The sequence below is a fragment of the Pholis gunnellus genome, assembly GCF_910591455.1.
Source record: "Pholis gunnellus genome assembly, chromosome: 18".
Taxonomy (NCBI): domain Eukaryota; kingdom Metazoa; phylum Chordata; class Actinopteri; order Perciformes; family Pholidae; genus Pholis; species Pholis gunnellus.
This window is the reverse complement of record NC_136545.1, coordinates 13,398,949-13,423,699: the sequence shown is the minus strand read 5'-3', so window position 1 is coordinate 13,423,699 and position 24,751 is coordinate 13,398,949. Positions and strand designations below refer to the sequence as shown.

At 41.7% G+C, this 24,751-nt stretch overlaps 1 protein-coding gene across 2 annotated transcripts in view; it reads right to left on the bottom strand.

The window, feature by feature from the left end:
- The window catches only part of rgs3a (regulator of G protein signaling 3a), a gene marked incomplete at its 5' end in the record, with an annotated part of 120,015 nt that overhangs the window by 78,551 nt on the left and 16,713 nt on the right, over positions 1 to 24,751 (bottom strand). Inside the window, 4 exons of one of the 2 annotated variants that reach the window (XM_079179190.1) lie at positions 1,378 to 1,810; positions 2,433 to 2,538; positions 3,428 to 3,509; positions 13,728 to 13,795. In XM_079179190.1, coding sequence (XP_079035316.1) covers positions 1,378 to 1,810; positions 2,433 to 2,538; positions 3,428 to 3,509; positions 13,728 to 13,795 — 689 coding nt within the window. Of the gene's footprint in view, positions 1 to 1,377; positions 1,811 to 2,432; positions 2,539 to 3,427; positions 3,510 to 6,724; positions 6,971 to 13,727; positions 13,796 to 24,751 lie in introns of those variants that run through there. The other variant, XM_079179191.1, reaches the window with a different exon arrangement.

The window sequence follows — 24,751 nt, the reverse complement described above, 5'->3', positions numbered from 1 at the left end:
GGTGTGAGCTTTCCAAGCTGTTATTTTTGTGAACTACACTTTTGTGTCGGTGTGATATGTTACCAACATGACCCATTAGCCCGTGATGGCCACCACAGAATCTCATCAAATCCATGCATCTTCTTTTGTTTGGTGATGTTAGTATTGGCTGGTTCAACATGTTGGCATGTACCTCTAATCTTTTTTCCAGAGGCTTACCAGGCGACTCTTAAAACTCTTTCACTTTTGTTTTTTCTTTGATTTCTCTGAATCTACGTCTCATCGTATCGTTGGGACTGCTTACACTGTCTTTCGCCATGCACTGCAATAACTGAACCTAAACCAGAGAAGCGTTCACAGATGAAGATGGGACACTACATGAGGCACACGTACACACATACACAACACACACAGCTCCAAGCTATAGACAGACTTACTCGCGATCCGACACAGAGAAAGACAATTTAACATTAACAATTCAACTTTACTATCAATTCTACATAAAAGGATTGAGTTGGTTAGAAACTATTTAGACACAGTGGGCTGAATCTGCATTGCACTGCTGCAGGGAGAGTGTCTCATGTTTGTTATGGTTAATGGGTTAGTATCATATTGTTACTAGTTTTGTTAGCTGAGGAATTCAGTTCAGTCTTTTTGATTTAATGAGTTTGCTTTATTTGTTTTTTTATGATCAAAAGCTTTTACCTCATTTACATGACTTCACTGGATGGAAAAAAAATGAGTACATGCAGTATAAAATGCCATATACATGTCGTACTTTGCATGTACGTGCATGTTATACTGAAACTGCACATTGTGAAACGGACCACAATTGCAATAGTGAATTTTCATCGCGTGCTTGTTTTGTTGAACTTTCTCTTTCTTAAATGCCATTTGCTATTTGTTCATGAAATACCGGTGTATAAGTCAGGGCACATAGATGATTTATATTCTTTATGATATCTGGAGGATAAATTATGTCAGATACAAATGCATTGTTTTCCTAATATGAACCTAATACCTACTTTGTTGGTAGAATGAAATGAAAAAGATATTGCCAAAGCTTCACATAATACAGGCATACAATATATTAACAGCTACATATAATATTGTATGTTATTGTCTGCTCTTGCTTCTCAGTCTATTACCCCACATCTACATTACACTGACCTGTATGAAATGCATGCAGTGTGTTCGGAACATGTGTCAAAGCACAAATCAGTGAGACGGCAGTAACCGAAATGGCCCACACATACTGTATATACAGTCCTTCTATCTATCGGCACCAGGGATGAAAGGTAAGGAGACATATCTAGGATGAGCCACCATATGACCGTGGTGAGGATGGGGAGGACGGAGAAGATGATGAAGATGCAGTCCACCACCAGTCTGCGGTACCTGGCTTCCGGGGTTGATGGGGGCCAGGATGATGTAGTTGTCCCCGTTGGATGCCTTCACCCTGGTACCCTTCAGTGTGGCAGTGTGAGGGTGGTGGAGGTGTCGCGGGTTCCCGTCCAGCTCCTCGGCCGACCCTCCCTGGGCCCCCCACCCCAGGGTCCCTGAGCCTACGCCACTGCTATTTCCAGCGTCGGAGCCGTTGACCAGCAGCCTGCGGGTGGCGGTGGCACGGTGGTGGGCTGGGAGAGGCGGCACAGCCGGGGGGTTTTTGCTGGTTCCGACATCTGGCGCACGCCGGCGGGTGGGGGGCGAGGGGGCATCATAGTTTGAGGCGGACGGCTTGTAGGAGGGCCGATGGATGAGGCCCTCGAAATTAGGTTTAGCTGAAGGGCCTGTGCGCCACACCACCAGTATGATTTCATTTGCACTGTTTCTACAATGACAAAGAAAGTCCAAGTATATATATTTTGTGAAAGTTAAAATCTGTCAATCAGCTGTAAATAACTTCTGTAAAGTAAAATTAAAAACGTAGAATATAATCCAGATATTTGAATTATTGTATTTGCAAGTTTATGATATAACAATGTAATAAAATCAAAAGAACTGAGCAAAATCTATGTAAATCTATTCTGTTACTCAAAATTAAGTGATAAAAGTCATAAAAATATATATGGGAAAGCTCAAAAAGGAAAGAAAAGGATATCAAACACTAACAATATTACAATATAACTAAGATTATTTTGCTGACTCCTGATAAAAACGTCCGAATTTACAGTTACTCACTGATTGCCTGCAACCATTAAGAATTCAGTTACAATCTCAATGAACAATCTATTTACACTGCGGGTCTTGTTCAGGCAGTCATTCATATCAGAATAGTTCAGATTGATCTGTGAGGTCACTCATGATACCAAATTGAACTCAGAAAATGAATCATTCCATCAGATAATCAATCTAAATCAGTGGTACCGAGTCCTGAATAAGCCTGTGAAAACAATTCTCCAATATGTTGGAGTACATCAGCCTATAATATTCTGGCATGTTGGACTCATTACCTGATAGCATGGGCTAAGTCCACACATTTCCACTGCTCCACTGGCTGACCATTTAGCTGCAGGAGAGTGTCCAGCTGCTGCAGACCTGCCTGATCCGCTGGACCCCCTGCCAGAGTGAAGAGACAGAAAAAGTTCAGATCAGTACACACTTTCAAATGCCATTCGTACCATCCAGGGCTATAGCTCCTTTGTGTATTAAGCTTCCTCCCTCAGTGTTGTAGCGACAGAATGGCAAGCTATACTGTACAGACAATAAATTAGTTATCCGGTATTAAGATGCTCTGTTGTTTTCTGAGGCGAATTTTAGTTGGCATTCCCTTTCATCTCTAGCAGGAACAGTAACTGCTGCAAATAGATTCAACATCGTGGACGCCTGCTTACGCAGGGGCTTGACTCCATTTGACAGACAGGCTCCCTATTAAGTCCTGCTGACTGAGCCGATGCTAATGGTGACTCTTAAAGCTGCGGCCAGTGAAATATAGAGATGAATAGGCCAAAGGTGACGTGAAACGTTCATGAGATGCCAAATTCAGGTCAATCGATGTGAAGCGAAAGCAACCTTTACAGTAATATAAGCCATTACCATATTGCTTACATAGTCTAGTGCCTTTAATTGAGAATACAGGGGGGGGGGATCAATAATTTCTGATTTAAAAAACAGTCCAGCCACCGGCTTTGACACCATAGATCGTATAACAGTGTGCAGTCTTAAACAAAGTTCATATCAGAACTATTATTTAAACTATAGATCTACTGTTGGCAGTCCTGAGAGTGAAAATAAAAAACATCACAGAATTCAATCCACTTTGGTAAAGTAACTTTGAGCGCTTCCAAGTTGCAATGAGAAAAGCCGAGTAAGAAAGAAAGAAAGATTGTCCCGCCTTTAAGCAGTTTCGGCCCAAAGACACAGCAGAACAGGAAGGACCTCGACTTTTAAACAACAACCTCTCAAAGTTGAGTTTCATTCACACAGACACATGCATGCAAAAACGTACCTGGATCAACACCCTGCACCCTCACAGGGGAATCCGAGCAGATGGTGAAGCCATATCCATCCTTTCCTCGAAGGATGGTCACCTGCAGAACACACACACACACACACATTCATTTTGTGATATGAAGCTAGGACCTCTGTGTCTCTCCCCCACTACCTGAGGAACCAAAAGTAGCATGCTGGCAAAATACTCAACTTCCTTCCTACAGGACGATTACGTAGATTGCTTCTACTTCCTATTAAAACTGTCTTGACAGCAGTTTCCCGGTGAACCCAATTAGCTGCTTTAGTGGGAAAAACAACTCCAAGAGATGGAGGAAAGACGTTCTTTGTCCAGCAGTTGGGTAATACTGAATCTACCGAAGGCACATCGCCTATTTATTTATACCTATAGTCTATAATAGTGTACAGTTGGTGCACAAAAAACCCCACAAATTATGCTGTGAAAACAAACACAAAGTCAAAAAACACACATCTCACAAGCATTGAGAACATCTTTTTGTCATGGACACAATCATATTATTATGTGTGTGTGCAAAGATTAGTTCTGCATCTGCTTCTCTTAGTGAAATTGATACTAACTGAAAATAGTAGATCTAGACTGTTTATTATTAACATTATTTTTACTCCCACCAAGATTAGGAATTTATTTTACTAAGTGAGTCATGAGGTTGTTTATATTCCATCGTCACATTATTTCTTTATATAAGTAAACTGCTTTACATAGGAGAGTAAGGATTGTAAAGCCTTTGTAAAAACATTATCTCTGTCCAAATGTTATATATATATATATATATATAGATAAGCCCAAATTCACCAGGTCCACACGCACAGACAGAGACAATACTGATGCTCCCATTGTCTCTCTTTCTCTTTGACCCTGCATCGACAAACATTCAGTGCAGTACCTTTGACCGAAAGCCTGAGCCAAAGTCAATAAAGTTCCGTCCAAAACATCTCACTTTCCACCTCATCTGCTGACAACCACGGGCTCAAAACACACACACACACACACACACACACACCTACACACCTAAACACACACACATACACCAACCCCCAACGACAATTGTCTCTTCATTTCTCAGGCAAAGGAACAAATACACGCTGCTAAATTACAGTCTACCCGTAAGCAAGATGCTTAGCGACTTGCAGAGATATGGTGATTATTCAGGGGCCTGAAGCTTGTGATGACCCTAAAATGTCGGGTACGATTGCGGTTTCTTAGAGTCCAATGATTTAATGCGCCCTGTGTCACACCGTTTGGGGCCACACTTGCTCTACCATATTTCCCTACCCTTCAGTTCCTCGAATCTCTCTCTGTTTCAGCCCATCTCCAAAGGACACAGTTGACTTTGTTACCGGTTGTATCAAAGCAACTACATCTGTCATCTGTTTTCGATCGCATGTACCCTCCTTGACGTGTCTGAAACGTGATCAACCGTGTTATATATGCAAAGATTGATGCCCTGCGCCGTGTGTATTTGTTTTTATATAAAACAGACAGAAATAACCTAATCCCCCTTGAGCCAAGCTGTGTGACAGAAATATGGAAAGGAAAGAATGAAATATACAGAAGCTGAGTGTAGGTGAAGACGGATGAAAAGATGATGAATAGGGATAAAACAGATAAAAGATATTTACACATTGGTAAAAGAGGGCAGCGGGACTTGAGACAAAGACAAATAAAAGACCAGATGGAATGGAAAAAAATCATTTCACTGGAATTACGGAAGACGAACAACAAACAGTCATAGAAGAGGAGCTTGAAATCTAATATGTGGGAGAAAACACTCAAAAGCAAAGACTGACTCAGAATTAACAGAAGCGAGAGAGACATGGATTATTCACGCCTTTATCGGTTTATCCATCTACGTCTGTGTGTCTTTATCAAAAGCGGTTTCAGACATTGTGTCCTTTTAAGGGAACTCTCAGATGTCTAATTTGGACCAATTCATCCGAACTCCGGAGCCTTTACAGCGTTAATTAAATTTGTAAGCATAGTTGAGTCCAACCGCTTGGACACCTACGGTCCGCCTGGGAGACGCAGTCTCATGCCTCTTTTCCACTTCTGAATGAAAGCAGGGGGATTATTTTCAAACTAGAAGAGAAAAGAGAGACTAGCCTTGGAATAATGCAAGAAATCAGCATGAATGTTCTTTTTCAGAGCATCAATCACAAGAGGTATTACTGAAAATGAATGATGATAAATTAATGGGAAAAGTTCCCCGCGCGCATTAATTATTTAAGGTTGTATGAAAAGGGTTTATTGATGAATTAATAATTCAATCAAATGGGCTGTGGGAGGACTGAGTAGACTAAAACGTAAGATTTTAAGTTGCTTGTAATGAATTTAGATGTATACCCACAGGAGACAAACGCTGTCGCCCACGATTGAACAGTATGTGTTCATGCATGTGAGACAGATTTTTACTTTGGTGCTCCAGCATCCTTTCAGACATGACTGTATGAAGCTGGGAGCAGAAATCCTGCCAGCTTCCTATGACCTGATAATGAGATGGCATGCTGTGTCTGCTTTCCCACAGTGCAGCAGAGGTAACATTTAATTAACTGCAGAGACGTCTGAATAAACAAAATGAAATCTACCACCCACCCACACACATGACGGACAAATTTGGCCAGGCGATGTTATCTGGGTGATTATGTTGAAACACTAGGTCAGTACATCGCCCACACAAATATGACTCAGGTGTCACGCGCTGCATTTTTTGTCATTCGAGTCCATTGTTGTAGTATCTTCAAAACATACACATGTATTAAAATTGGAGAATTTTTAATCAAATTTGATTTCCTGATTGTTCTAAGGAGAAATTCAGATGTGCACAAAGTGGCTTACGTAAGGAGAGTGGCATCAGTTCATATCATAGCAAATATGTTTCTCCTCTCATCCACTCCTGCTATTCTTCTCTCACTTTGTGAACAATGAATAATGCAGTGGAGACGAACCTCGTTCTCCCCTCTCAAGAAACACACATCCTTTACAGACAATTATTCGTTTCCGGGTGTTTTGCACATGCAATTAAACGTGTTGGTTTTTTTAAAATTATTATTATTACAGTAATTGCAAAATATCAGGATTTGATCATGTGAAAAAGATATTACCTCATTATTTTTTTTGCAGTTTAACAGCTGACTACAGAGTTGCGGCTTTATTAATTATGGAATTTAATTAATCTTTTGCAAATACATTTTTAAAAGCGCAGATTAGAGATTGCCACTGTTGAACTTTTGCGTCATTCCCCGCCTCACTCTCTGTAACACACACACACACACACACCTGAGGCAGCCTACACCCGATGCAGAGGTGGCACAGCCCGTGGATGGTGTGCATCACGCCTCCTTCTCGTACCCCTTCTCCGGTGTTCAGGTCCGCAGCCAGCACACACACACTGTGACGGTGACTTTCCACCTGGCCGGCCCTTCTGTAGCCCGAGTACCTCCACAGCTTCCTCTGTGCGGCTGAGTGTGTGCTCCTGGGGCTGCGCTCCGACGGCTGGGTGGACTTAAGTGTGTTGTGAATCATCTCAACAGTGACAGGCTGCCCAAAGAGTGGCCGGAGTGGCTTCAGGTCTCGCGGTGTTCAGAATGTAGGGGTTTTCCAGGTGACAGTCCAGTTGAGTTGTGAGTCTAGATAATAATATCGTGTCCCAGACAGGAATCTGTCAAGTTTAACGAAGCGTTGTCCTTGGAGACTTTTGTCAGCCGAACTGGCCCCCTCCCGCAAACGAGCCGAGATTCAATTTTCTTGGTAACAGTCCTTTCTGCAAAATTGCCGTCACTCTGCGACCGACCTCCAGCTGCACTGTCATCCATTCAAGGTTCCTTAGTAATGACTCCAGTCATCAACGCACATTCCTGGAGGCAAGTTTTTATGAGTCTGTCATTTCATCCGCAACTTCTTCTCCCTTCTTCCTCTGGGCAATTTTAAAACTTCAGTCCAATCCTTCTTTCCTTCTTCTGTCCTTCAACTTTTCTTCGCTCTCTTCTCTCCTCTTCCTTCTCTCTCGGCTACCCCCTAACACACCGTCCAGCCTCTTGCTCTGAACGGCAGCCGTTGCGGTAGCCCCAGAGATCAGCTGTGTGGAGAGTGTGTGGCGGCGTCAAGTAGGCGAAACTGGCTCTGGCTCGGCCTGCTCAGGCCGCACTGTAGCTCCTGGCAGGGGCGCTCATGGGAACTCTTCAGCAGCAGAAGAATGGGAGGAAGTGCCTCCCACCCCCCCTCCTCACACATACACACGCATGCTCATGCACTTACGCATACCTCGCCACCCCACAGCCAGGACAGCTTTGTGTGTCTGCCCCCGATAAGGCCAGTTTGCTTCCTGAGTCCACACTATGAAACTGTGAGAGGTGCTAGAGCTCTCTTAGTCTTTTGCAAATATACACTACAGTGACTAATGTAGGTGGCACAAGCGAAACCGGGACAAAAGGCAGGAGTTTTATGGGAGTGGTTAGGCAGGTCGGGGTCTGTAAAGTAAAAAACAGTGGACTTGAACTATAGACCATATTTGCACTGTAAACGGAAATGTTTCTGATTGCTTACGACTTCTGGGTCTAACAATTTCTAATGACCACCTTTCCCAACAAAAGAGAATGACAGCGGCATTGTTTGGGCCCGTACTTAACTCACAAACAAGCACACATACCTCAATTAAGACTTCACACCTCACCAGAATCTTTCCACCTTCGCTCCCACACTCCCCCATCTCCGTCCAGACATTACGCTTGTTTGTTATGTTTTCAGCCTCCATATTTCCTCTGCTTTTCCTTTCAGCTGCTCCCCCTCACCCCCAACCACACAGAACGGAAACTCACAGGTCTGCGACCTCTGACAATCTCCCCTAATCGTCCACTAATCCAAACACTACTTTTATTTTTGTTTTCAATATCAGTAAGCCTGGGAAAGAGGTGGTAATCTGCAAAAAAAATAACAACAAAACACCTCAGCAAAAGTGAGAGAAAAGGCCTGTTAACTGACGGCTAAAACAGTAGCCAGTCTAACCCCTAGCAACCCCATTAATTCCCGGCTTGCCTCTTTTCCTTTTTAGCATTTGGATGTCGTGGCTCATGGAATGAAGCATCTACAGAGAAGTGACGGAGAAAGAAAGGGGTGAAAGAGGAGCGATGCTGCACTAGTCTCTACAATGCTAATAAAGTGGCAGAAAAGGCCGTTGTCTTAAGATCCCTTCATGCCAGTAGTAATGGCAGCTTTTCCCTGTTTGCCTTTTCAAAAGGGCGAGGGTTACCCATCAAGCACACAAAAAACACTTTCTCTCGCTTTCATGCTGCGCTGTTCACCTCTAAATAGGCAGAAGGACGGATTAGAGGGAGAGGAGAAGGGGAGAGAAGAAAGCATGTCTTAGGGAGAGGAGTGAAAGAAGCTTGTCTAGGAGCCAGACGAGGCCAGTCTGGTGTTTAGTAGTGTGGGATCTCTCTCTCTCTCTCTCTCTCTCTCTCTCTCTGTCTCTCTCTCTTTATGACCTGAATAGACAGCTATCAAAGGAGAGGGCGTCTTCCAAACCAGTGAATACACAAGTTCAGGGTCAGTGCTCAGTTTGTACTTAAAATCCCAAAAGTGGGAGCTCAACATACGGATTCGTATCACATTTACAATTTCAAGGTGATAATGTGCATAATATAAGATGACTACACATTTTAACATGCTAGCATGCTAACATTTGCTAATTAGCATTTACCACAAAGCACAGCTGAGGCTGATGGGAATGTCCTTGGTTTTTGCAGGTATTTGTAAAACTTAATATGTTGTAATTTCAACCTCATGATGGTGCTCGAATCAAAATCATTAGGATTTATCTGAAAAAAAAAATGCTGTGTCATCTGCTGTTTGTTGACATATTTCAGCCTGGACCTTGGAGTGGATCAACCAACCTTTACCGTCCATACAAACACGTTGCTCGCAATATTCACCCTGAGTAGGAAAAAGGTATCAATAAAGCCTCTAACTCACCCATTCATACACATGCTGACACATCAATGGCAGCGGTCCTGCAATGCAAGGCACTTGATTGCTCATCTGGAGCAATTTGGTGTTGAGGGCCTCGCTGAAGGACATGACATGTGGACAGGAAGTGGGAGGCATCAAACTGCCCCCAAGGTTAATGGACGAGTCACTCACCCATCTGAGCCACAACAGCTCTTACAGCGTGGTAAACTGTGTACAACTGCTGCTATGTGCATCCCATCTACTGTATGCGGTTTGGGCTGCACCTGTATTTTAAATCAAAAGACGATGCAGAGCAGCTGGGGGGGCCTGGATAAGCCTTACACTCTGCCTGTAGCAGAGAACATATGCGTTTAAAGAGCAGCCACGGCCTAAAATACTCCCAAAGGGATGCATTCTGGCAATAAAACTAACCATTCGAGAAAATCAAACCTCTACGTCGTCTTTTCATCTCACCTTTCCTTGCCATCTTTCCTTCAGACAGAAGTGTCAGACCCATTTTCACAGAGACGATTTTGGAGCTAATGCTATCTGACAAGCAAAGTGACGCAGGGTTACACTGTCTGGGGTGCAACTATTGTTAATATTCATGAACTCTCTGCTCCCTGCGAGTGACATGAGCAGTTTTTTCTTTTTTTTAGCCTGTTAACATAATATGTAAATGCTTACATGGCAACGAGGGAGATGGATTCTTGTTGTGCTGCATGTAAAGTCTTTCATTTCGGATTCAGGAGATCAATGTTATAAAGCGAGGAAACTGTCATTTTCTCATACACACGTGTACAAACTTGTCATGGTGCTTTCTAACAAGCCAACATACTGAATACTGCCAAAACATATAAGTCAAGATAACACAGACTATTTTCTCAGAAGGAAGTCCTTTAACTCTATCAAAGAGGCATTGCGCTTCCCTTTTTAAAGAGAATGTGAACGTTACTCGAAATATCACACTGATTGAAGGCAGCAGTATGTCATTTCATGTCAAAAAATCCCTCCTTTGACTGTGACTGGTATTTATCCCAAATGCCAACAATTCCTGCCTACATTACTTTAAAAGCAAACCACGGGAACACTCGATATTTTGTGATGTACTGAAAAGACGTTAAGCTTACAGTGAGTCAGAAGAAGCGACATAACAGAACTTGAATGGTGTGACTTTCTTGAAAGCATAAATTTCTCCCAGAAATGTAGTATTTATCGAAATACATAATGACAATTACACTGCGGAGGGCTGTAAAAGTGTAGACAGTGGATAGGAAAAAGGTTTTCGAAATAGCCTTGTGGTTTGCTGAGGGACATTCCTTTGTGGATATGAAATATTATCTTCTCCAACATCTGAAGTGTCCAAAACCTTCAATGAGCTCCCGTGAATATCTTTGAAAGGATTCACACTGATCATCAAATTATCAAACACGGAAAAATATTTGAATAGGTAAAGAGTGGGCAGTTAATGATACCACAGAGCTCTTTGTGTATTGAAGGTGTTGGCCATGGGGTGACAGAGGGGGGAAAGAGAGGCGACAGAGAGGAGGAGGAGGAGGAGGAGTGAAGGAGGAAATACACAGCGGTCTGGTAGGGAGCAAGGCCAAGGCAACAGAAAACGAGTACAGAAAAGAAGAGAAAGTCTAAAAGGTTTTCCGTTCTCCCCTAATTTAGTCCCCCACCCCCTCAACTCTCCCCTGAGACTGACCCACACAAACCACACAATCATCTGTTACTCTGATTCACCCAGAGATAAAGAGGAAGAGAGAGAACAAGAACGAGAGGGGAGGGAGGGGAAAGGAAGGAGAGAGCAAAGGAGCATTCACAAATACGGATGTCAAACTTTTCCATCTCAATGCTGCGCCACATCATTACTGCCCTCTTCACCTCCCACATGACTTCAAAAGCTGCTCAAACTCTTGGCATACTGGATGCAGGATTGTTGTTCTCATAGTAATGTGTGTGTGTGTGTGTGTGTGTGTGTGTGTGTGTGTGTGTGTGTGTGTGTACGACCTGCATTATGTGTACAGTAGAGAGAGGAAGAGTGCGTAAAAGGTGAAAGAAAAGTGAACTCCTGAGTCTAATCCTGTCCAGTCAAGCTTATTAACTAGTAAATCCATATGACCACTGTTTTCAACAGAGTTCAAATCCTTGTGTTTCAAAAGCGACACGAATATGTGTCATTGACATGCTGATCTGCTGTCACTCCAGGAGCTGTCGTCATAATGATCCTTTTTAAATGAAATTATAAAAAACGCCTCACAGGAAATGATCGTGGTTTCCAGCCATGTCCAATTTGGTGGTTAAAAACAAACTAAAATTGCAGATTACTTTCCCTCTTTACTGTACCAACATGCAACTTGATTTAACTAAAACTACCAACTTTCTATAAATTCTCTATTCTCCATAAAGCACTTGGTTAAGGCTACAGGGAAATATCTGGTCTTGGTTTAATACAGACAAAAATCTCACACTCTCCCGAGCATGAACTGTAATTCTTTCTCGTTTGTCACGAGCGTGTTTGGAGCAGACTGGGGCATTTCTCTTGCAGCAGACGGCCGTGCCTTGTGTGGTTGTGGTTTCCACTCTCTTTGTGCTTATGGCCTTCCACTATGTTTTATTAGGCTACTGCTTATGCTGAAATACTGTGCTGTCTTCTGACAATAGGCTGTAGGAAAATAAGCCAAGCGTGCGCTGGATTGAAAGCTATTTAATAACCTTGCTTTCAAGTGGTTGTTTAGTCTTCTTTTCATATACTGCTGCACACACTGCAGCCCCTCCACTTAAGTATCATCTATAACAAGTACCTGGCGTTACAGACAAGTGATGCATCTCAGAAATATAGCCATGAAGGGAAGTTTCTATATGCCTCGTGTTCAACAAAGCTTTGCCTCTATCTAAACACAGCCGCTGTCACACGTGCATCGTAACCAGTCAAATTGAATTTTCTAAAGTGTCATCCATGTTGGCATCTTGGTGGGAAAAGAAGCCAGAGTCAATTTTCCATGAAAGTTACTCTGGAAATGTGCCAGTTGGATTAGTAAACCATGGAGGAATAATTTCCCCCCCCCCCCCCCCAGAGCTGTAGTGTGAACTAAAGCATGCAAAGAGATGCAGCATTGACAAGCAACAAGGCAATCCTATCTCTGAGGGGTCAAATATCTCATGGAAGAAAGACAGAGGCACTCCCCCACCGGCAGCAACATGTGAATATCTGTATTTGTGTTTCTCTGTATGACGTTAACAACTTTGTGGTGGTGACACTTTGCATTTAAGCAAACACGGTAAGTGTTTAAACCTTGATTTCTGCAGGCCTGCAAACATGAATCAAAGGAAATCGTAATTGTAATCCAGTGGCCAAAGTAGAATTTGCACACTTCACAGTTTTGACATGATAAACAGCTATCTTGCCTGCAAAACTACGTTAACAATTGCACTGTTCCCTGATGGAACTTTGCTATACTAACCGTGTTTATCCCCTACAAAAAAATCCTAATGGAAAAAAAAGATTAAAAAAATAACATTTATTTTTGCCATTTGTGGGTCCATAATTCCTGTACTTTAACACAGTTGACCACTACGGCTTTTAAATATGTTTATATCCCCGTTGTTGTCATTATTGCTGCTGTTACTAATCAAATACTGACTTAAATAATCACTGAAATGGATAATGGACTGTGTCTCTGCAACAGATTAAGTGGTCGTCCTCGTTCATTTTTAATTTAATTCATGGCTACCACACAGTCAACAATGCGTAAGTTATGAAAATTGACTTGACTTTTCCCCCTCTCTCATGACAAACCATCATTCTGCTCCACATGTGACTCGCATGCAAGTCAGCTCTTTGACAAATATGGTCTTTCAAGAACTGGCATCTTGCTAGATTCACTGCTCAAAGCTCAATCGCATGATTCAATTAGTTGCTATGGTTGCTGGGAATGTGTAACATGGAACTCATGCAGTAAATATCGTACTGAAGGCATGTTTATGCATGATGAGTTTGTTGGACATGGTGCAATGTCACGGGTCAAGTACTTAGTATATCAGACACAGGCCTATCCATTCATTGTGCACGCACATGCAAACGCATTAAAGAAAAACACATATGGGCACACGCAAACTACCAACAAGCAAAGAAATAAATAAGTTATGCACCTGAAGAAAGACAAAAATGACGTACAGCGATAGCGGCTGAGCTTTGAATAGATATTTACTGTATGTACACACATCCACATACTTCCAAACTACTTCTGTAGCAGAGAAAGACAATTTTACAAGCATTTTAAGCTTTACACGCACACACAGAAAGTAAAAGCAAGGTTTGAGTTATACTTACTGTTAAGCATTGCATATTCTCGGGGCGATTGGTCTCGGGGGCAGCACCATGGTTTGACAGCACAGCCTCTGAAATGTAGACAAAGGAATCACGGGCTGAGACAGTGCCTTTGGTGCACATTTCTCTCTGTGCCAATGCACAGAGAGACAGTCTTCTGGATGCACAAAAATAAAGTCCTCAAATAGTTCTGAGAGTCCATAAAAAGTGACTCGGACAAATAACAACAAGCAATTAGGGCAACATTTGTCCAGAGCAGCCTTCGCCGGGCTGGAATTCAAACTTCAGAGCGCACATAAAAGGCAACGCAAAACAAAAAAAAAACCCGTCCAGCCGAGTGGAGGAAAATCCCGTAAGATGCGAGGATCCGACAAAACTGCCCGAGAGAGGAGTGGAAGTGAGAACAAGTGAGAGGGAGGGAAGGAGGGAGGGCTGAAGAAGAGAAAAGGAACTCCTCTCTTACTCTATTATCCGTCCGTCACACAGGGCTGCTGGGAAGTTTCTATGGTTACAGGGACTCACGCCTCAGTGTCCTTTTAACTATTGCTCATAAAGGCAGCATTCAGCTTTGGGCCACAATGCAGATCTCCCTCTCTCTCTCTCTTTCTTTCTTTCTTTCTACATTTCCTTCTGTTTACATAGTTGACTTAATATATAAATCTTTCCTTCTCATTTTCTTCTCCGTCTCTCAAACAGCAACCCAACTGTCCCCCCTCGAACCACTGCCTGGTGTTTCTATCCTTCCTCTTATCCCTCTCTTTTCCACACTCGTCCATCACACATACCTTCATCACAATAGGGGAGAGATTTTCCCAACCCACACTGCGAAATGTCATTTTCCAAACCCTGCCAACCAAGTCAAAACAGGCCCAGCGTGAGTCAAAGAGTGTAAGTGGATAAGTACCCTCCTGTTAACCTCACAGAAAGTCGCAATAATCACATTATAGACACACACATATTTTTGAAATGTCTACTTAAGTAGTTTTAAAGGAAGATCTCTTGAACACGGCGTTACAGTGTCAAAAACGCAATCAATTACGCCACTACTGCTGCCGGAAATGGAAGCTTAAAGATGTCTGGCAAATCATTTTATTCCTTTGAATAGCCACGCAAAGCTCGACAGTAATAACGACAGCATCGGTCATTTTGCTAATGCCCAAAGCCGACATACAGTATGTTTTCATCCAAGTGACGAAGTCCTCCGGCAGCCGGAGCAATTATGAGTCGTCCATTGGGAGCCAAGAAGGAAGTTGGGTTACGTTCGTCAGTGTAGGGAGGTCAGGGTGGTTGGGGGGCGTCAACAAAATGTGGGACTATGCCACGGGAGACTGGTGTTCACTTCCTTTGTTTCTTTTAAGCAATGACAACAAAGGTCCACCAATCTAAACAAAGTGAAAATTGTTACCCAAACCTCTGATTTTACATATATTTTTTTTCCAAGCTTAAAGATACACTCCACACCTCAGATGTCAGCAGATGAATGTGAAAACATTCTTCGGGAGTCAAACTCTTTACTGTCACAAAAGAAGAATGCTTTCAGTCAAATTCATGTTTAGCTTTGTTTGTTGTGCGTTTTCTCTTTTATTGGTCGGTGTTGGGAGATGAAGAGTGTGCAACCATAACTGTACAAAAGTGATATTTTTAGATGCACTGATTAATATAGACAATATCATCATATATGTATTATGAATATGAAAATATGTCGGTACACCACTACTCTGAACTTACAGCATTCTGCACAGATAAGGTCAAATGTATCTCGTCTACTGAAGACGAGAAAACCGAGCATCTCTTAGCATTTCGGACACAGTTGCTACTTTCCTCTGTAACCCTAAACAGCAGTTTAACCCCTGAGTAAAGGGACCAATCCCATGGTTGTAGTTGCCATGGTAAGCCCATAGGTTTTAAAAAAAAAAGGGAATTCTGTCATTTGTGGATCTGAAACCTCCAGGGGTCAAGCTAAACAGAGGGGCTAACCTGGCTGGCATCAAGCCCAGGAGAGGACTCCTTTGTGTGGGTAAGACATCAGTAACTCTGGGCTTAAGAGCGGAGAGACACTGAGCAGCTGGCAACGAGAAACATCCAGCATGACTGACATAAAGAAAGAGGGACAATAAGAGATGGAGATAGTGGACAGTGGGAAAGGTATACACAAGAGAAATTCAGGGAATGAGAAATAAAGGAATGTACTTCGAAGAAGGGAGTAAGAAACTGAGAAGATTAAAAAAACAGACAGACAATGAAACTAGACGGTAAAACAACAAGAAGGGCAGAAAATGAAGACGTGCAAAAGGCAAGAGTAAAGGATAGAAATCAAAAAGAGTCAGACAGTCTCAGATCTGCCAGAACATTTAAAAAAAGCTCTCGACTCTGGCCGAGTCCCTCATTGCAGCAGTCGCTCACTTGACACCCAGTCTTTTCTCCTCCTGTCGCCCTCAAACAAATACTCACTTAATGGAGAGGGTGGAAAAGCCAAGATGGCAGGAGATTGCCTCCACTTCACCGTTTGGGCCTCTTAAGATCACCTCGAGCATCATCAATTTAGTGTTTTAAATGGTGAGAGAAAGAACTAACACATTCTATAAGGGAACTATTGCAAAAGAAAGTACAAGTATAGTAAAAGATATACTAAATATAAATAATTACTCCAACTTTTATCAATTGCAATGATCTTCAGTTTGTCAAGTTTTTTTTTTTGTCATTTTAACTATGAAATATAAAACTAACTGAAATATTGTTTCAATTAATTTGAATAATAAAAAAAGATGTGATAATGGGTGCTGCAGCCGAACATATTGAATCCACTTCAGTTCTTTAATCAGGTTGTCCATTATTATGCTCTGTGTTACAGTTATATCTGTTTGATCTGTCATCACCTCGGTCACCTTTGAATTTTGTTAATTCCATTTTTACTCGGTTGCAAAATGACATTTGTACATTTCTTTTCGTTGTTTAACACTGCCTCACTTTCAGGAAATAAGGTAGCCCGCAGCCTACAGGGATCATCCAGTAATCCAGTAATCAAACAGGACAACTATGTGTGGATCAAAGTCTTTTTTTCATCAATCTTCAGGGATCAAATACTCCTCATCATAAATTGATTTACTTTCTGGGAATACGTAGGGATGATCCCTGTAGGCCTTGAGAATAATCCAGTAAAATCCACCAGGCGAACCAACACGTATTACTTTGAATGAAACTATCAATAAGGCATTTTGATTGATTTGCTGACCTGTTTATTAAATCCTTTGTTAGTACTCTGCCATCTCTGAGACAAAAGTCATGACCTGAAGCAGTGGACTGACTGAGTAACATCGGGGGTGATGTTCTTTTCACTATGAACGCTAAGTCACTAGCAAGCACGTCGCTTATTGAGAGCAGGGTTGATGTGCATACAAGTGATTTCATTTGTCAGCAAACAAAGTTATTGCGCTCTTTGTCAGAATCATCTTGACAGAACAGCTATTGGATGTTATGAACACAACTATGCTGGGTTTTTGGAGGAGTGACAACTGCATTCATCAACAGCATTTGTTAGTAAAATCAGATGGTACGGCAGATGTGTGCATGGCAGATTCTGAAGGATGTTAGCCATACTAGGGGTATATAGACACTAGTGGTCCCCAGAGAATGCATCCTGCTGACTTTGCTGATCCTCAATGAGTCTCAACAACTACATTGGTTTGCCATGAAACATGTTACAGACGTTTGTGGTCTCCAGAGGATGAATTATAATATCTTTTATCGTCTGACTTCTCATCTTGAGTCATCATCTAGCCAAGATTTTGTGCAAGACTTTGGTTCATGACTGGGTACCTGCAAAACCCGTGACATTGCCATCAGCCTCAGCTGTGCTTTGTATTTAGTGCTATTCAGTAAATGTTAGCATGCTAACACGCTAAACTAAGATGGCGAACATTGTGAGCATTTATGCTTGCTAAATACGAACTGTATCAGCATTTTCATTGGCGGCATAAAAGACTGACTATAATAGGCATCAAATAAGTCCATCCCTTTTATGTCATGATAATGAGAGCACAGAACTAGGACATATTGTAATACAAACATCTGTGGATGCTCAGGTAAAGTAGCCTAAATCTGAATACAGAGCAAGTATGAAAGATGTTTTTGCCGTGGCTCTGCCTGACCTCAGCCCCACTGATCATGACAAGACAAGACAATTCTGGATAGCCGGCCAGTAGCGATTGACGCATTTCATTTCATTTCGTTTGTCCCGAGCAAGGCGGAACAGCAAGAAAGGATTATCTCTGCTGTCGGTTGACTCAAAGTGTTGCATGATTGTCCCTGATAGATTGTAAAAAAAAAAGTACTCTGTGATTGAATTTCATATCCAGCCTAAATAGTACCTCCAAATTCATCAAAACATCAACCACCACCAGTTCATCAGGATCATTTGTTTATAAGCAGAAATTGTGGCAATACTATGCCTTTCTTCTGGTGCAGCTTTTGGGTATGTTGTTCCAAACTAACGAGATCATCAATATTACTAGAAAGCACAAATTCTGTGTTTTCAGCACATGAAAGTGTTTTACACACCGACTGCTAATAAATGTTTGGGGTGGTACTCACATTTGTGAGCGTAAAAGAAAATGTGCTGCTGGTCTGTCATCCTCCGTGTACAAGCCTCCTTGTGCACAACAAACCTGTTGTCGCTGGGCAAAAGAATTAATAGGGCCTGATCTCATTGATGATGTCATGATTAAGATGCATCAAAAGGCAATGTGGCTATTCAAACTGATAACTCTAACTAATTTACTTTAAATGCTGGAGCACAACGCAGCTGTAAAGAAAAGACGAAAACCAACCTTTGAATAAATGAGCCATGGTACTTAAAATATATAGATTAGTGTATTTCTTTAAGGCAACTTATGAATTACATATATATATTAATTTTGACTATGGTAAAATTCCCTCAAGTATGACAAAATAAGGTACAACATATCTCAGAGCACTAATGGTCTCGGCGTGAGAATGATCTGTCACACAGAACAGCCATCATGCGCTGTGCTACATGATGACAATATGTGTGCGGAACAGAGACTCCTGAAGTGGCAGAATGGGAACATGGTCGTTCTCCGCATGATTGCGCTCCTTATTGGCAGTCACACACCCTCCAGTCAGTCGTGCCCACTTTGTTTCCGCCTACCTTCCGCAGGCTCAATATGTCTGCCCGCCAGGAAATTGATTCCAATTTACTTTTGTGTCCGTGACGACTTTAAGCCGTCTAGGTGCATTGCCTCTCGGCCTAACGTGTTGGAAGTGTCCACCCACTGCAGATTAAAAGACTATGCTGTGCAGTCTGCAGAGATTTGTGTGTGTGATGCAAAGAGCTTTGGGTTGTATTTCTCTTCTTGGTTGTCTGAGACTGGCTAGTCCTTTCCCCCGAACCCATTCACCCCTCTAGTGGTAAACATGTCCCTGCAGTCTGCCACCATCTTCTTTTTCCGGTCATCACCAATGATCGATGGACATTTCCAGCATATATTGAGCATTCACAGCAAATCAATGCTATATCTGTTTCTGTCAACCTGTTTTTGTTTCGACTAGGGCGGTGAGCTGGGCGTAATGATTAGGTCAAATCAGCCACAAGCACTGAGTGTGCTCAGGGCCTTTGAGATGTCACACATCTGTAGAATGATATGCTGTTAACATATTTCTCATTATGCAGCTCGTGCGAGACTGATTATACTTTACAAAAACTCCGATAGGGTTTACTGCAGGAGGCTCCTTGTGCGGGCTCTGGTCTCAGTCGTCTGGTTTGAGCACAGCATAACATACTTAATGACTCACTTAAATGACTTTAACACCGATGGTCCACCCACACTAGTCTCGGTCTGATTAAACCGCGTCTGAGAATTGCGTAGACGTGGTCAGACAGCTTGACTGACATCCACCCAACTACAACCCGAGCAGACGTCTAATTAGCCTGAATAAATGATATCACCTGTGTGGGCATGCAAGGGCCTTAAATATGCTTACCATACTATATTGTATATTATACTATTAATTAGTGTGCGACAAATCCAAATACACAGTTTTTCTTGTTACGTTTTTGTCGTTTGTTTTACTTTTCTTCTTTTTAAAAGGCAGGGTTTGTAATCTTCTTAAAAAACATTTTTGATATTTTGGGTAAAATTGTCGTTACATCCTGAAAGCCGTCAATGAACCAAATGCTCTGTCAAAACAATCTGTTATCTGTGGCCGTCGCAGGACTGTAAAAGGCCTGTCCAATCATTTTATTCTGCCCGAATGTAATGATTTGATCTATCTGCCTGCCTGCCTGCCTGCGCACTCATTGCTCTTCAACGGAGTCTTCCACAAGCTGCTATCTTAACAGCTGTGAGCACTAAAAATATCCCTGTTTGTAGCGTTTAGAAGCAAAGTGTGGGGGGAGTGGCATTGGAGGGAGGCCTGAAGGGATAGACTGTCAGTGGTGCCGACTTGGCGACTTTCTTGCTAGATTTAGCAACTTTTGGAGCTCGTGCTGCTAAGAGTTGCCAACACTGGGCTGGGTTTTTCGGTGTGATAATTTTCAAATTCTAGCGTGCTCTTTCTAGTTTCTCAAGATTACCCTAGCTTTAAGAGAGCTTTTTGTTCAAGCCGAGTATATTGTTCAAGTCAGATATATATACAGTACATATACATGTTACAAACAAATGCTGCTTACACAATAAACAGTTTTTCAACGTTTTTTCTATTTTTCTATTTACAGACCAGTAATTTAAGTTGTTTACGATGGTTTGAATCAATTGAACTCCCTGACTGTGATTGTCACCCATCCAAAAATGACTACCTTTTCAAATGCTGAAAATATTTTACTGTTGTTATTTCTGTGACAGAAGATGTAAAATCTGCAGAGATGCCAAAGGAGGAGAAAGAAAGGCAGCACAGAGCTGAGAGTGTACGCTATTGGGTCAAATGCTTCACGTCAGATCAAGTGGATGTAAGCACAAGCCACAGGCATAGGATGCATGTCTGACGTATATTCACCAACACATTGTCCCATATGATCACACTCTCACAAATTCACAGCCACTATTTAACCAGAGAAACCGAACAATATAAAAACAGCCCCCACATATCCACGTCTATGTCCATTCCCAACCCCTTCCATATAAGTTAATCACATGGTGTTTATTTTAATCTGCTGATTCAAAGGCTCGCCATCTGGAAGAGCCTGGCAGTGTTTATGTGTGTGTGTGTTTGTGTGTGTGTGTACAGTACGTCTGGACTATATCCATCTATTATGAAAAGTGAAACAAGTGTGCGTACAATGCAGATGACACACTTTTTAGGGCACAAGTCCAATGGGTGCTCTGCTATTTTTTCCTTCACGCATATACAGACCATCTGACCCACATTGTAAGCCTTGTTGGAGGGAGATGCATTAACCATGGTCAGAAACACACACACGTACATGTCACCGTGGGTCAGTGGTCTCCACCGACACACTACGCAAGCCAAAGACGCAGAGCTAATAGAGTTCTTCAAACACTCTGGGTTTTCTTTTCTTTCATCAAGAACAAATACAGAGACATAAAAATATATACAGCACATGTGCTTGTGCACAAGCATGCACAGATGGGAAATAACACACTTCAAACAATATCCCACCAACCATGACCAACTCCACTAATAAAGAGAAAGGTCTGTTTTTTGTATCTCCACTGATATGTGATTAATCAAATACACAACCACCACATTTCTTCTGCTGCTCACAGTAAACAAACAATTGGAATGCTGCTGGGAAGGTCGTGCAAAATAACCTGTTTCAGATCAAATGTGTATTTACATGTAAAAAAAAAAAAAATTAAATGCATATAATAATAAAATGTGGATTGTGTGGTCTCAAACCGGGCACCATTTTAAAATTAAACTGTGAAAATTAAACAACAAGAATGTGTCATATGTAAATGAGAACACATTGAATCTGTATCATACAGTGAAAATAAAGCATGTCGATGTATCTATTCAACATAAATATTCCTTACTGAACATATATCAACAAAACAGATTTACTATCCCCAAGACAGTCAGTGAGTCAGCATTCAGTCCTAAATATGTGAACTAAAATACTCTGTTTGGGATGTTGCATGTGATCAGTTTGACAATTCGTCTCCATCACTATTTTAACAATCTACACATTGACCACATAAGTGTACCAGCTGTACATGTCTGAGTCTGAGTATAACACCATCCATATATTCTGTATTGTTAGTATTACTAACGGCAGAACAGTACTTGGATGAGTACATTTTAACAGTACATTAGGAGACGCTGCTACCACTGCATAATACAAAAATGTGTTCTGACAATCAACACTAATTGCCCTGTCACTCCTTATCTCAGATATATTGTTTGGCTGCCACTCATGCCTCTCAAGTCATGTTAAGCGAAGTTAAGATGGCAGCCTTTTTTGTTGTATAGAACTACATTGTAATTAGCTGTCAGAGCTCAGCAGGTTGTGTTATGGAGGCAGCGTCTGAAACATGCAAGAGGACATTCTGTCCGCCATGACTTGTAACAACCTGATATTTAGAGAGTTAATTTCTCTCTTCGTGCTCTGCATTTGTGATTTATTTATTAAAAGTATATTTTCTTTTAATTGTACCTGCCATGGCAAAAATACATTAAATGGATCTGTAGATGCATTTCAATCTGGCCTGTTAATATTTGCACATTCCAAGTTTAATCAGATTCTTTCTAAATACGGAATGTCTGAAGCCAGTCATTAGGTCAGGATGACGCTCCGCCGTGTGCAGATGTGCTGCTAGCTTCCCGGTCCGACATTAGTCTGCCCCGAGGGGTTTCTGGCCTGGCGCTGAACTCCGGTCGCTGAGTGAGCGCTTAGTCAGAAACACGGATCCAAATAGTGCACCTAAATCTAGCAGACCACTAAAAGACTTCTTTCAACAGATGATGTTTGCTTGTAAAGTTAGACTTTTGTTCAGAGTGGATATTATATTACATTATAGGATTTGGCAATTTAACTGTTGACATTCACTGACACTGACAAATTATCCCATTGCAAAACAATTACATAAAGACCGATTATGATTGGATAATGTGGTTTGTCGGAAAGTTTGGAATGTGAATATTATTTATCTATTTCTAACTCTACCGACTCAAGCTGAACTCAGAGGAGATGATTGTTGACTATGAGTGATGCTTGAAGTTTTAGCTGAAGCGTATCTCTTTTAATCGTAAACAAACTACAATGGTTTGATTTCCTTACAGCACGTTTAACCACCTAATCATAAACCGTATTCTTTACTATTTACTTGATTAAACTTTACACCTAGGTAACGTTTTCTTATGAGGAAACTGATAAACAGTTAAAATTAATTTAAATAGATTTAGCCATCTCACCCTACTGTGTTGCCTGGTGAAAGAGTGCATGCTGCACCTCTTTCAGCGAGGGCTGATGGTCAAATCAGTGCATACCACAATTCCCCTTAGTGCTGCACAAAAACAAAATACACAAAAAAACCGACCAACAAATACATAACCAACTACAACTCCTCCTTAGCACCAAATGAGCCCAAGGGAAAACTAAACATTCAGCTTCGCCAAAATACGATATTCAACCTTTACTGTCCGCAAAGAAATACACAGGTTATTGCACTTTTATGAGAGAAATTAAAACTAAACTTTCAACTCACTTAGAAAGTACAGATTGCTTTTAAAGATTGCTGGTATGGCACCATTGCTTGAGAGTAGTTAGAAAGAGTTAGGGGAGAGGCATGATGACTAGCAGCAAAAATGATGAATTAGCTTTAAATCCAAAGCATTACAAGAACATGGTGAGCCTGCCAAGCTCTCAGTATGCTTCTACTGTGTGAGAGAGAGAGAGCGAGAGAGAGAGAGTATATTGGACGGCTATAGGCTGGTAGCTAGTGAAAGTAAAAGTCTTTCTTTTTGCATTCTGCCACAGTATTAACTTACATAAGAGGTTGACTGACTGATGACTAACAGATAATTGACAAAGATGCCAAATTACAAAAAAAAAACGGTGACGTCTGACAGAATGTCTGGGAGTGAATAAACAATATTTCAAGAAGGAGAGCGTGAAATTGAAACGACAAACGGTAAAAGGCTCAAGGATATTCACAAACACATGGATAATCACTGTGAAGGAGATACACAAACTAAAGAGGGAGAGACATATAGGGACACAAAGAGAGAGAGAGAGAGGATGGACACACACAGTTGTATTGTAATGAATGGGATTTTAGTCATTTCATTTCATCGTGCAGCAGTGCCTCCATGGCCTACATTCTGCCAGCTGGCAACAACCAAGTGCATGCATGAGTATGCACCCCCACTCACACACACACACACACACACACACACACACACAGACACATGGATCCGATGAGACAGTAGTGGGGCAGTATTTCCATTGGGAATGATGAAAACATTTTACATCCATTAAAACACCTAAGTACGCTGTTTTTTTGTTTCGTTTTCTTTTTTTGCCATAACATCCTATGAAATTAACTTTCTGCGCAGCAACTGCAATTACTACACTTGTGTTTTAGTTTAAAAAGCCTGTCAGGCCCCAGCTAAAAGAACCGCTTGCCTGTATAACCCTTAAGTGTAAGTCAGGATCCCCTCATGCGAGCCTTGTAATGGTTTCCTGCTGGCTGAGTCTTGAGTCCAATCTGATACCCCTGTCCCATTTCCATCCACAGAAGCATAAAACTAATTTTAAAGTTGCATGAAGCAGATTAGCCTAGTTCAGCCAAGCGGTGTAAACTGGAATGGGTAAGCTGACGTCTCATGATATAATTGTCATTCTCATAACCCAGTATGGAACTGTGTGAATAAGCAAAGGAAAGTTGATGGTACTGGGAAGGGAGAGGGTTGCGGTTGTGGAGGGTAAACAAAAAGGTGTCACTGTGTGCGGAGGTGAAGGGTTTGTGCATAGGTGTGTACAAAAAGTTGGGGCCTTGCTGTAAGTAATCTACAGAATCGGTAAACAGCTGAAGGGGTCTTCCATTAAA